The 13,152-nt window shown below is 35.5% G+C and overlaps 1 protein-coding gene across 2 annotated transcripts; it reads left to right on the top strand.

Annotated features, from left to right (window-relative positions):
• The first annotated feature begins 10,438 nt into the window (after positions 1-10,438).
• Positions 10,439-12,599, top strand: LOC104115037 (transcription factor TCP13-like). 2 transcript variants are annotated; one of them, XM_009625606.4, is made up of 2 exons: positions 10,439-10,637; positions 11,076-12,599. In XM_009625606.4, exon 2 carries the CDS (start codon positions 11,235-11,237, stop codon positions 12,132-12,134), a length of 900 nt encoding a protein of 299 aa, XP_009623901.1. In that variant the 5' UTR covers positions 10,439-10,637; positions 11,076-11,234; the 3' UTR covers positions 12,135-12,599. The 2 variants fall into 2 exon arrangements, with proteins under 2 accessions (XP_009623901.1, XP_009623902.1); XM_009625607.4 differs by having other exon boundaries at positions 11,066-12,599.
• Positions 12,600-13,152: the final 553 nt, after the last annotated feature.

The raw sequence follows: 13,152 nt of genomic DNA, 5'->3' as shown, positions 1-13,152 counted from the left end.
AAACTGAGGATAAATGCATGTCAGTGGCAGTGAATAATGCAGATATAGCAGAGAAAGTGAACTGCTACTGCATTTCCCTTATTGTCTTCAGATATCTAGACATATTAAACAACATTTAAGACTTTTTTGTCTTTCTTTCTGTATTTTCTCGTCCTTCGTATAACTGACCCAAAACTTATTTGACATTGAAACCTTGTTGTTGTTATTTCTACTTTTATAATATTTATCAATATGAGATGAGCTTATATGCCGGGGCGCAGACACCTTGTTCCGAGCGGTGTCACGTGAGACTAACTTTATCAAAATTTTGCATAATATGTATGTATATATAATAAATAACATTAAAATATTGGGTATAAATATTAAAAAAATAATTCCGTTTGTTGTTACAATAATTTATTCATTTATTTACTTTTTTAAATATTGACACTGCTTGAAAATTCGTGCCTATGTCATTGTTGCTTAAATGGAGCGACGAGGACCAACCCCAACTTACAATTGAGGTATAATAATAGACTAATAGTGGTTCTTATTCTGCTTTGAGACTTTACATTTACCAACAGATAGAAGAAGGAGCTTGGTAGGAAAGAGCTGAAATATCTGAAGGGCAGTGGGTTATCTTCTTAGCTACTCACTAGGAATAAATTTTAGGAATTCTTTATATGGATTGAAAATTTTGAAGCTGGTGTCATTTAACTAATCATCGAAAGGGAAATATGCCTGACAACAATGTTTTTTCTGCAGTCAGAAATAGTAAAATTAATTTCCTTTTTCTGGACATGTTTCATGACTGTTGCATGGACAGCAAATTTACTAGATGCTTCCAATCAAGTGATTTTTTTTTAACCTACTGACATGCACAGGCATGAATCTTGTTACTACGATCAATCATCTATACACACACACTCCTCTTGTTTGAATTTATGGAGATGAGAATGCAATATTAAATATATTTGGAAACAAGAGATTATATCAGACCATTTATTTCCCCTCTTTTAGTTATTTAATACCGTCAAACCAAAAATAATACTTTACATAAGGTAGGGGACATAATGCTTTACCTTTGCAAAGATCGGAAGGAGTCAATCTACTAATCCCACTAATTCAACTTCGCAATGCATAAATTCCATTTAGGGGGAAAAGCTCTGTCAGGTGTTCTTCTGATTTTCTTATCATATTTGGTTTTCCTATCTTTTGAACGAAAGGGCAATATATTTACCATAATTAGGTTTTCCTTCTTGTAGAAGGAAATTATAAATCTCTCATATTTGGCTAGTCGCTTTTCTTGTAGGAAAATATTTGGACTTCTATAAATTGAGGATCCTTCTTTTTAATTCAGTAGCATCCACAATGTAACCATATGGGGTTTGAGAGTCATGTTTAAGGGGAGAACTTTACGGGACAAGCGTTAATGTGTCACTTGTGTGTTTGCCTCTTCGTGAGGTTGTTCTATCAATATTTTGTACTCTCTTTTATATAGTTGATTGCTCATCTCCGCCCGTGGACGTAGGTCAATTGACAGAACCACGTTAAATGTTTGTGTTTCTTTTGGTATATTTCTCGTTTGTTGTTTGATTTATCGTCGTTCAAGGTTTGCTTACTAGCTTTCGCATGACACCTGATTATTTTCGATCCTAACAAGCTCTCCTTACAAGGAATTTCTTCACTTGCGCACGGAATTCAAGTTCGAGACCACTATTAAGGGTGGAGTGTTAAGGATCAAAATAATCAGGTGTCATGCGGAAACTAATAAATCAAACCTTGAACAACGATAAATCAGACAACAAAAAAGAAATATACCAATTTATTTTTTACGTGGTTCGGTCAATTAACCTACATCCACATGCAGAGATGAGTAGTCTACTATATACAAAAGAGTAAACAATATCGAGAGAACAACCTCACAAAGAGGCAAACACAAGTGACAGACTAACATCTGTCCCGCAAATTACCCCCTAAACAAGACTCTCAAGTCTCATATGGATGAATGAAAAGAAAGAATCCTCAATTTATTGAAGTCAAACCTTTTTCTCTAATAAAAAGGACTAGCCAATATGGTAAATATGTTGTCCTTCCTTCAAGGAATAGAAAAATCAAATATGGTAAGACGGTGCAAAGATACTCTTAACAAGGTGTGATATTATTCGCTTTGGGCCAAGTCCATAAGGTTTTTCCCAAAAAGGCCTCACGCCATTAAGAGTATCTAACTCCTTATAAGTAGCTTCTTTTTCTTTTATACTTTCCATGAGTGACTTTGTTCACACACACTCAGCAATTCCACGGTGATGAGCTACTACAAGAATTAAAAGTACTTATCAAGTTATATGCTCCTCTTTCACTTTATTATTCTACGTCTTTAAACACTGACCTTTCGTTCCTTGCTACCTTCACCTTCACCAGATAAAGACTTAAAGTGATTCATAACATCCTACACTGTATATATTCTTTAACCTGATCTTCTTAGTTATCTTCTTTATCTTTTACCTGATCCTCTTAATTAAATTCTTTATCTTTCACGCGCACATGGAAATAAATAATGTGTAATTAGTAGTAGAGATAAATGTTAACAATTGAGGACAAATTTATGAGCGATCACATTGTTACCCACATAAGGATAGTTATTTGTTCAAATTGAAAGTGAATGTCAGTAGCAAGAACTGAGAATTCTTCTTTCCATTCCCAATTAAGAAAATAATATCAGGTCAAAATCTTATTCCATTTGGTATTCCTCATAAACTTCCTTGCTTGCTGTCACATGGATCTGCTCTCCGATCCGTTATCTGTTGCATCGCTTGAACTTTTCTAATCAAACACACCCAAAAATGTTTTATATGCAATCACGCAAAATTTTCCTCAAAAACTACTAGTAATAACATTGGCCTATTAAATACAAAATTAAATAAATAAAAGTGTGTTTTCTCTAAGTTTAAGTTTTTGGATGAGACGACTGCATACTTCAACATGATATCAACACAGACAGAGGTCTTGGGGTAATTTGAAAAAAAAAAGAAGAAGTTTCCACGTGTTTGACCTATCGGAAAAGAATCACACCCATATGTGAGGAGCATTATTAGAGACAAAATTAAATAAATAAATAAAGCATGCTCTCTTTAATAATTTAATCTTTTATGAGATGATCACAATAATAAGACTAACTTTAGTTTAAGCTTTTAGATAACATGATTGTGAGAAAGCACGGGAGAAAATATATTATTGATATTAGATAAAGAATATAATACAAGAGGTCTTTATTTATCGCTATACTCTATAAGGACATATTACTCATATTCCAATGTGGGACAAGACTACATTATGTACATATCTGTAAACTAACACTCCCCCTCAAGCCGGTGCATACAAATCATATGTACCGAGCTTGTTATATATATAACTAATACGGGGACCAGTGAGGGACTTGGTGAAAATATCTGCAAGTTGATCATTCGACCTTACAAACATTGTAGCAATCTCTCCTGAAAGTATCGTTTCTCTGACGAAGTGACAATCAATCTCATTGTGTTTAGTTCTCTCATGGAACACCGGATTTGATGCAATATGAAGGGCAACTTGATTATCGCACACAAGTTCTATCCGACTGATTTCACCAAATTTTAACTCCTTGAGCAATTGTTTGGTCCAGACTAGCTCACATGTTGCCATAGTCATTGCTCGATATTCTGCTTCTGCACTAGACCGAGCAACTACATTTTGTTTCTTACTCTTCCAAGACACCAAATTTCCTCCTATTAAAATATAATATCCAGACGTAGAACGTCTATCAGAAGGTGATCAGCATCTGAGTATCCAATGATCTGCTCATGACCTCGATCCTCAAACAGTAACCCTTTGCCTGGAGCCGATTTTATATACCGAATAATGCAGACAACTGCATCCCAGTGACTATCACAAGGAGAATTCATAAGCTGACTTACAACACTCAAAGGATAAGAAATATCGGGTCTAGTCACTGTGAGATAATTTAATTTACCAACCAGCCACTTATAGCTTGCAGGATCGCTAATCGGCTCCCCTGTCCTGGCAGAAGTTTAGAATTTGGATCCATCGGAGTGTCAACAGATCTTCAACCTATCATCCCTGTCTCCTCAAGAATGTCTAAAGCATATTTTCTTTGAGAAATAATAATACCTGAGCTAGACTGAGCAACCTCAATACCTAAAAAGTACTTCAATCTGCCTAGATCCTTAGTTTGGAAGTGCTGGAAGAGATGCTGCTTCAGATTGCTAACACCATCATGATCATTGCCAGTAATAACAATATCATCAACATAGACTACCAGATAAATACAGAGACTTGAAGCATAGTGCCAATAAAACACAGAATTATCAGCTTCACTACGAGTCATGCCAAACTCCTGGATAACTGTGCTGAACTTACCAAACCAGGCTCAAGGAGACTGCTTTAGACCATAAAGTGACCGACGCAAACGACATATAAGGTCACGAGACTTCCCTGAGTAACAAAACCAGGTGGTTGCTCCATATAAACCTCATCCTTAAGATCACTGTGAAGAAAGGCATTCTTAATGACTAGCTGATAGAGAGGCCAATGACGAACCGCAACCATGGATAGAAAAAGGCGGACCGGTACGACTTTAGCCACGGGAGAGAAGGTATCTCTGTAATCGATCCCAAATATCTGAGTATATCTTTTGGCAACAAGACGGGCCTTAAGTCGATCAACCTGTCCATCGAGACCAACTTTGACTGCATAAACCCAACGACAACCAACAATAGATTTACCTGAAGGAAGAGGAACAAGGTCCCAAGTACCACTTATATGTAAAGCAGACATCTCGTCACTCATAGCCTGTCGCCATCCTGGATGAGACAATGCTTCACCTGTAGACTTAGGGATAAAAACCGAGGACAAAGAAGATATAAAAATATAATGGGGAGATGACAGACGATGATAACTTAAACCGACATAATGGGGATTAGGATTAAGTATGGTCCGTATACCTTTCCGAAGTACAATCGGTGTACTAGGAAGAGAAAAGTCCGCAGTAGGAGCGACGAGAACCAGTTGAGCCTGATGTAGGGCGCGAACGACGATGATAAGTCAAGAGTAGTTTTCCTGTGACTGAGGATCTAGGAGGAATAACACTAGACTCCTCAACGATTGGTATGGGTGAAACTTCTATGGTCGAAGGTGGAGGAGGAGATATAGTAAACTCCTCAGGCTCCAGCGACCAAACCCCAGTCAGCCCCACCGAAAAATACACATCCACGTGCCCTCACGCGCCGGAAAAGGAAGAAAATATTCGGCGAGATCTGACCCACGCGCCAGCGCGTGAGCCCTGTTCCGGCCAGATTTTGAAAAAGTTCCAGTTGAACAGTCGGATCGCCTAGTAATTCCTAGTCTACCCATACTTTTTTCGTTTCATTCCAACTACTTTGATTTTTTCCGGCACTTATAGTAAGATTCCGACGACTACAATATTCCCTTATTCTGTGTCAGTGTTTCCTTACTCTGTTTTAGTGGATTACAGTTGATTCTTTCTCTTATTTGGTAAGAATTTGCAATGATGTCTTTGGGATTTGATGTTTTTGGGTCTAGAAACATGAGTTCTGGAAGTTCTAGTGTTATGATTACCTCGGAACCTTTAATAGGAAGTTCAAACTACTTAGCTTGGGCTTCATCTGTTGAATTGTGGTGTAAAGGTCAAGGTGTTCAAGATCATCTAATCAAACAGTCTAGCGAAGAAGATGAAAATGCGATAGCACTTTGGGCAAAGATCGATGCTCAGTTATGTAGCATCTCGTGGCGATCTATTGATTCCAAATTGATGCCCTTGTTTCGTCCATTCCAGACATGTTATTTGGTTTGGGCAAAGGCTCGTACCTTATACACTAATGACATATATCACATCTATGATGTGATATCGCGGATGACAAACTTAAAGAAGCAAGAATTAGATATGTCTACTTACTTTGGTCAAGTACAGACAGTCATGGAGGAATTTGAGAAGTTGATGCCAGTTTCTGCTAGTGTTGAAAAACAACAAGAGCAGCGACAGAAGATGTTTCTAGTTCTTACCCTCACTGGACTTCCTAATGATCTTGATTCAGTACGCGACCAGATTTTGGCTAGTCCGACTGTCCCCGCAGTTGATGAATTATTCTCTCGATTACTCCGCCTTGCTGCAACACTAAGTCATCTAGTGATCTCATCACATATACTTGATTCGGGCGTCTCAAACTATGAAGAATAGACAAGGAGGTCGTTTTGGAAGATCTAGACCCAAGTATTCTTATTGTCACAAACTTGGACACACTCATGAAATGTGATATTCCTTACATGGTCGTCCACCCAAAAATGCTTACGTTGCTCAGACCGAGACTACAGGTAATCAGGGATTTTCTTTATCTAAAGAATAATATAATGGTGTTGGTTTTTGCACAGCACCAATAAAAAGTGATTTGCTTACGGACAACCTTCTAAGTCGCCGAAAAATTGCACGCGAAGAGGTCTTTCTTCTCGGAAGTCGCTGGAATGATGCACAGCGACATGTTTCTCACTAATGCTCTGATACCATGTGAGAAAGCATGGGAGAAAATATATTATTGATATTAGATAAAGAATACAATACGAGAGGTCGTTAATTATAACTATACTCTACAAGGACATAGTACTCCTATTCCAATGTGGGACAAGACTACATTATGTACATATCTGTAAACAAACAATGATTATAATAATTAAGACCAGTAGCGAAGCCAGAAATTTCCTCAAAGGTGTTCTAACTTGAAAGAAATGAAAAAATTCTCCTACAAAAAGTATTCAATATATGTTATATACCTCTAAAACCTAATATTTTACCTATATACGCAGTGTAATTTTCCGACGAAGAGTGGTTGGTTGACCCGCCTTTAACACATGTAGCTCCGCCCTTAATTAAGACTAACTTAAATGGATCGGAGTAATATGAGAAAAAAAATTCATATAACCAATCTCAACTTGATTTGAAGACTACTTGTAGCTAGCAAGCGCACTTGCAAGTCCAAGATGGCCCCTCCCCCTTTTAATTTGCATTCATAAATCGTCCGCTTTAACTATAGTTTGGCCAATCTCCCTTTACTTTTCGCCTGCAGCCGTATATATTTATCACTGATTAAAGGATGTCAATATCATGATATATTGAGAGGATACAAAACGCTCTTATCCTATCCATGTTACTCCTAACACTTATGAACTACTGAAAACAACAAATAACTAACGTCAAGGAGCACAAGCAGAAGGAAAACAAAGACCTAGTAAAGGAGAAGTTGAATACGGAATCGAATTCATAATCCATCATATGATAAAGGTGTAAAAAAGTATTTCAACATTTTCAGTAAAGGGTCGGTGGAACTTGCGGCTGTGGACTGGAACAAAATTCAATTATTTCAAGGAGAATCAGACGATGGGGATATGCATGTATTGCCATTAATATCAATGGGATGAGCATTAGTACTCATTAGCCAGCATTTAGCTGCTCTGAAGAAAGTAAAGTCTGACTAAAGGACTTCCTCTGAATCTGCCCCGGGACCATTGAACTGGCAATTTTAATCACGTCCGTAACGTAGCTTGTCCTAAAAGTGTTAAGTTCTATACAATAAACTATACAAATATTTACACAATCACAAAAAATTAAAAATAGATTTGTATGATAAATATTAAGAAATGGTAACCTGCAAAAATGATGACTAAACTGTTATTACATGTTACATCACATAGTGTAAAAGTATTTTGAGATCCTCCACTTTTTCCCTGTTCATATTGCAGGGTAAATAGACCTTTTGAGTCCTTACATGAATATCAACACCTCTTTCTTTTCTTGCTAACCTTCGGTAGTACTTGCCATTTGCATACAGAAAATGACAGAACCCTATTCCCTTGCTCTCTCGCGGTATAACAATCAGTTTAGGTTTGTTATCCTAAAAACTTATAGGTGGTGAAATTGGTGTTTGATGCTTCAATTAAAAAAGGCTGTATGCTTTCCTGCACATAAGATGTACAATTAATTCACAAAATTATGTAGTTTATTATGCCGTCATATATTAATCTTATATGTTTCTTGTTTTCTCTTTCAATAGAGCCATGAGTTCTTGTAATGTGAACCTTTTTATGCTACTGCCAATTTCTCTTTCTTTGACTTTCTTGAGAACATACCTAAAAAACAATCTCTTCTGCTAGCTAGATGATTAATTAGAAAGTCAAGTTCCTCAGTGTTCGAAAACTGGCGTTCTTCATAAATATTTACATTTCTACATGCAATATGCATTGTTGAAGTGTTTTACAATCTCATCTAAAAGTTTAAGTTGTTATAATTAGTCAGAGAGATGACACTACTCTTAATTATCTAATTATATCTTTAACATCCCCTTATATGCCTGATTAATTTTCATAGGCAAAACACGTGATTTTTTTTTTTAATAAATGATTGGCAATAAGACTCGAAACGAAGACCTCTATAGGCTATCAGGGCGAAGCTAGTAATTAAGAACGAAGACGTTCAATTGATAACTCGTTCATTGAAAAATTATACTGTGCAAATTGAGTAAAAATAACTTTTTCGTTATATATAAACATTTGAATCCTCTTATATAAATTTGTTGCTCTCTAATCTTATACTATGTTGAAGTGTGGTATAATTTCAGCTAAAAGTTTAAAACATTAGCGAGGGACTCGTAAGTGGGGTCTTTGCGTGTCGATGGTGTAAGAAGCTATATTAGCGGTAATCAATGCTAGTTTTAAAAAAGAACTAGTTTAGTTACTTAGAGAAAAGCTAAAACGGACATCTAAAGCTAAAAAGAAATTAATCCATTCTCATTTCTTTTAGCAGATAAACCCAAATATTTTACTTTTTCTCTCTTTACGGAGTGAATTGCTATGGTAGATATATTCAATTTTTCGGTCCGTGCAAAATCTCTCTGCAATACAGTGCGATAGGTGGTCCTTAATCTATTGAGTGGGCATTGTAAAGAAAATGATCAGTTTGGTCCCTCCCCTTTGGAAAGTCTTCTCCTCTCCCTTTCATGTAGCTATCACAATAACATTTGCAATTGCAGTAAAAGCAAACATCATCTTATCTTCGTAATTAACTTTTCGTTTGTGCAATGATCTTTAGATTCTTCTGTCTCCTAGTACTATTAAAAGAGTTTTTATCAAGATTCCTAGATCATATGCAACTAATATTGGTTGTTAGTTATAAATATGAGCTAGCAAATGATCAAAATATAAGAGAAAATCGAGCATAGCAACTTCAAGAAACTATGCCCACTATTGTGTAGCATTATTTGTTGAAGTGTGTTATCGACATCTCATTTAAAAGTTTAAACCGTAGAAAGATTATATGTTAATTAGTAACTTAATTATATCATCAATATATCCCTTTACGTGCTGACCTTTTTTTTTTTGCATCACGAGAAAATTCTTTTTTTTTTTTATAATAGGTGGCAATGAGACTTGAATGCAGATCCTCTGTCAGCTCATACCATATTAAAAAATGAACCTTTTCGGCCTGACTCAACCTAAAAGACTATTTCATAATGTGAGGATAATTGTCCTACACAATATAAGAAGACCAATTCAACAAGGAGAACTAAACATCGCCGAACGCCCAGGCCTGGCAACTGAAACATGGGCAACATAATATGAGGGCTCAATATCGGGTGAACCAAGTATTGATGTGAGTCTTGTTTTGATACTATGTTGAAGTGCATGTGATCAGCTCATCTGAAATCTTAAGTTAACTTAATTTCTGTTGAATACAAACTTGAAGATTAATGTTGACATACTTGTGTATGTTGAGCTGAATTTTAGGTCAATTGGTTTTTTGGCCTTTTACAAATTTATTATTAATTTTATGACCCTATCTCTTTTTTTTTTCATATGAGAGATTTACTTTTACACGTAAGAGATCTAAAAAAGACATTTTCTTAAATTCAATATTATAAAAGGCCTTGTACGCCTGAAACCTCCTGAATTTGACACAAATATACAAACAAACTTGAGTTTCTGATATATGGTGAGAGACTTTTAACTAATCACAGTAGGAAGGCGTGCTTCTGTCGACCCATGTGATATATACGAATTCAACAAAAATGCCTGCCTTTTGTAGTTGTCGATAAAGCATCACGGCCAACTTTTCTCTATGTTAAATAAAAACGGTCCCCAAAACATTTGAAAAGATAACATCTTTGCTTCATTACTAATTAAGGACTTGTTTCTTACGGGTAAAATTACTAATCTTGGCAAAATAAGCAAAGGAAAATTGAGTTATTATTCATTAAGCTAGGGCCATGATAGCTCAGCAAGCGTGATGAGAATTTGATAGAAGAAATTGACGGGCACATTATTTATCTGTTAGATGCCAAACTATACGTGGCAACCTGTGGTCCATTGCTTTCTTTCTTATGTAAATGGTCGGTTGGACTCCAGCATCTAGCTTCTCTTTCAACTAGCACATCATCTAGTTTCCATATAATGTTTGTCCTCTGAAATCAAAGAGAGTTTCCTCTTTCAAAACCTTCATACAAACTTGGAACTGTTTACAGAATTGAGGAAATTAAGCACTACCCCTTCAGATAGAGCAGCTCTCTTTACTTGATTGAAGCGATCATCAAACTTATGGGGTAAGCCTGTGTCTAGTATTTCCTGTTCTTCTACAAAAAGTTAGGGCATGTCAATTTTCAAGCTTTACCTTAATATCACGTATTTCTAATTAAAGCCAAGTTAAAGAGATTTTACTATAGCTAGTTATATCTCATTCTCAGTGTGTTTGTACATGATTTTTAAATGCTTATACTTGCAATTTCATGATTTCCTTTTTCTCTTTTACCCCCTTCTTTGAGTTGCTGGATTAAAAAAAGAGGATTACTTTTATGATGATTTTTTTTCTTTTGTAGATATAACAACGATTATGACTTAATCCTAAACTGCAACTTATTTGAGATTGAGACGTTGTTGTATAAGTGAGCAGAAAAAGCTTTTAGGGTATTAATTGGTTTTACTTCTTGTCTATACTAAATTATATGTACTTTTATTTGTTTTTGTCTTGGAGTATCAAACAGAAATCACGGAGCTAGCATACTGAACAAAGAAACTTTAGTCTGAGTAACAAAACCACAGAGATATTACAGGAAAAAAGGAGTAAGCAATTTACCTTTTTGTTCAGAAGATCATATCCCTAGGGAAACTGTTTTCCCCTCAATTATGAGAAACATTATAAGATGATTACAAGAGAAGTAAACAAGCAAGAGGGAGATCCAAATAAAGATGGCAATAAGAGCACTCCAAATAATAAGGCTTCTTCTTCATCTAATTCAACAACATCATGGACAAGACTAAAAGATCCAAGAATTGTTCGTGTTTCGCGAGCTTTTGGAGGAAAAGATAGGCACAGTAAAGTTTGCACTGTAAGAGGGCTAAGAGATCGACGAGTAAGGCTTTCGGTTCCAACTGCTATTCAATTATATGATCTTCAAGACAGATTAGGGCTTAATCAACCTAGCAAAGTTGTTGATTGGTTGCTTAATGCAGCTAAGCATGAAATTGATGAATTGCCTCCATTGCAAATTCCACCGGGGAGTTTGAACCCAAATCTTTATTCTATGTTAGGAATTGGAGGTTCTCAAATTAATAAAGAGGTCGGTCTTAAGAACACGAGTAGTACCAGCATCAATTGGGATGTTCCATTGGAACCATCAAATAATGTTGCTTTACCATATAATTCTAATTTCTTGAAATGGGATCCTTCAAATTTATCCCTAGCTCATTCAGAAAATCATCATAATGTGACTTCATCATCTCATCAACATGAAGATATTCACAACTTCAATGTAATGTCTATGCCAATAGGTTCACAAGTTCTTGTTTATCCACAAGGATTACCACAATCATTTTTCCATCCACATAATATTAATGCTGGAGCATCATCAGATCAGTTTGATCCGAGAGAAATCAACTTTCAAATGTTGAGTTCAGAAAATCCCATGTCAAGTGCTAATTCCTTTAGACATTCTATTGACTCCACTAACCAATCTCATGTAAGACCTTTCCATTTTCTACCATCTCAAAATAGTGAAGGAAGGGAGCCTAACGAGGATAGGGAGTTTCATAATTCCAATTGAGATTGTTGTTGATGATCCTTTCTGTTGAAGACAGTATTAAGTATAAAACATAGTGTGCGTCGTCTTTCAGAGCTTGAGCTTTTACATAAAATGATTACATACTTGAGCATAATATCAGAGCAAATAAAGATCAGTGATCAGACAGAGTGATTTTGTTATACTTCGGATGTTTCATTTTTATGAATTAGCTTCATTAAGCTGCGGGCTATTCAAGACTAGAGGTATGTGACTCATTGCCTGAACAGTTCCATACCGGCATTATAAAATAACAAATATGGGTTCTTTTTTAAATTCTGCTGATAATTCCTATATATGAAATCCATTGGTATAATACCCATGAATGGAAATCTCCATGTTTGAGATCACTTGTTTTATTTCAATGTACACCAAGATCAGAGTTGTATTCTTATGTTATATTATAGCGTTGTAAGGATAGAAGGCAATATATATATCTTTTTGGCATCAGGCTATTCCTTGGTTAAGTTGCTATGGATTCATCGAGCTTTTTCTGAATGCACAATAATGCTAGCAAGGAGCCCTAATTAATTAGATGGAAGCTAATGATGGCTTTTTCTTCCTTGTTTTCTTTTTACAATTTCGGCATGTTTTTCATCTATAAAATTATGATTTAAGGTATATATATACAGATAATATATAGTGCAAATCTTTGCATTATTGGTGTAATTTAACTGGTTATATATGGTAATTGCTCTATTTGCCAAATTACCTTGTTAGACTTGTTATTAATTTTTTTTTGTAGGCCACTTGATAGTTTTTCTATAAAAAGAAAATTATACATGTTAGTGAATAGAACTTAAACTCTAAAATTATCTCAATTTTAGAACAATGATGAATGTGGTAAAGTACAGGGAGGATCTTGCATACTACATTTTATGGGTTCATCGAACTGATTAGCTTTTGCTCAAACCTTAGTTATATATTAAAAAAATTACTAAATAAGTATAAATCATAGATTTGGAACCCAATAAATCAAATGAGATGGGTTAGAACCCCCAAC

The sequence above is a fragment of the Nicotiana tomentosiformis genome, chromosome 2 (genome assembly GCF_000390325.3).
Source record: "Nicotiana tomentosiformis chromosome 2, ASM39032v3, whole genome shotgun sequence".
NCBI lineage: Eukaryota > Viridiplantae > Streptophyta > Magnoliopsida > Solanales > Solanaceae > Nicotiana > Nicotiana tomentosiformis.
This window is presented reverse-complemented; position numbering and strand designations above follow the sequence as displayed.

Bases quoted from the DNA above. Each gene is read 5' to 3' on its own strand.
- LOC104115037 (XM_009625606.4), top strand. From the start codon at position 11,235: ATGATTACAAGAGAAGTAAACAAGCAAGAGGGAGATCCAAATAAAGAT.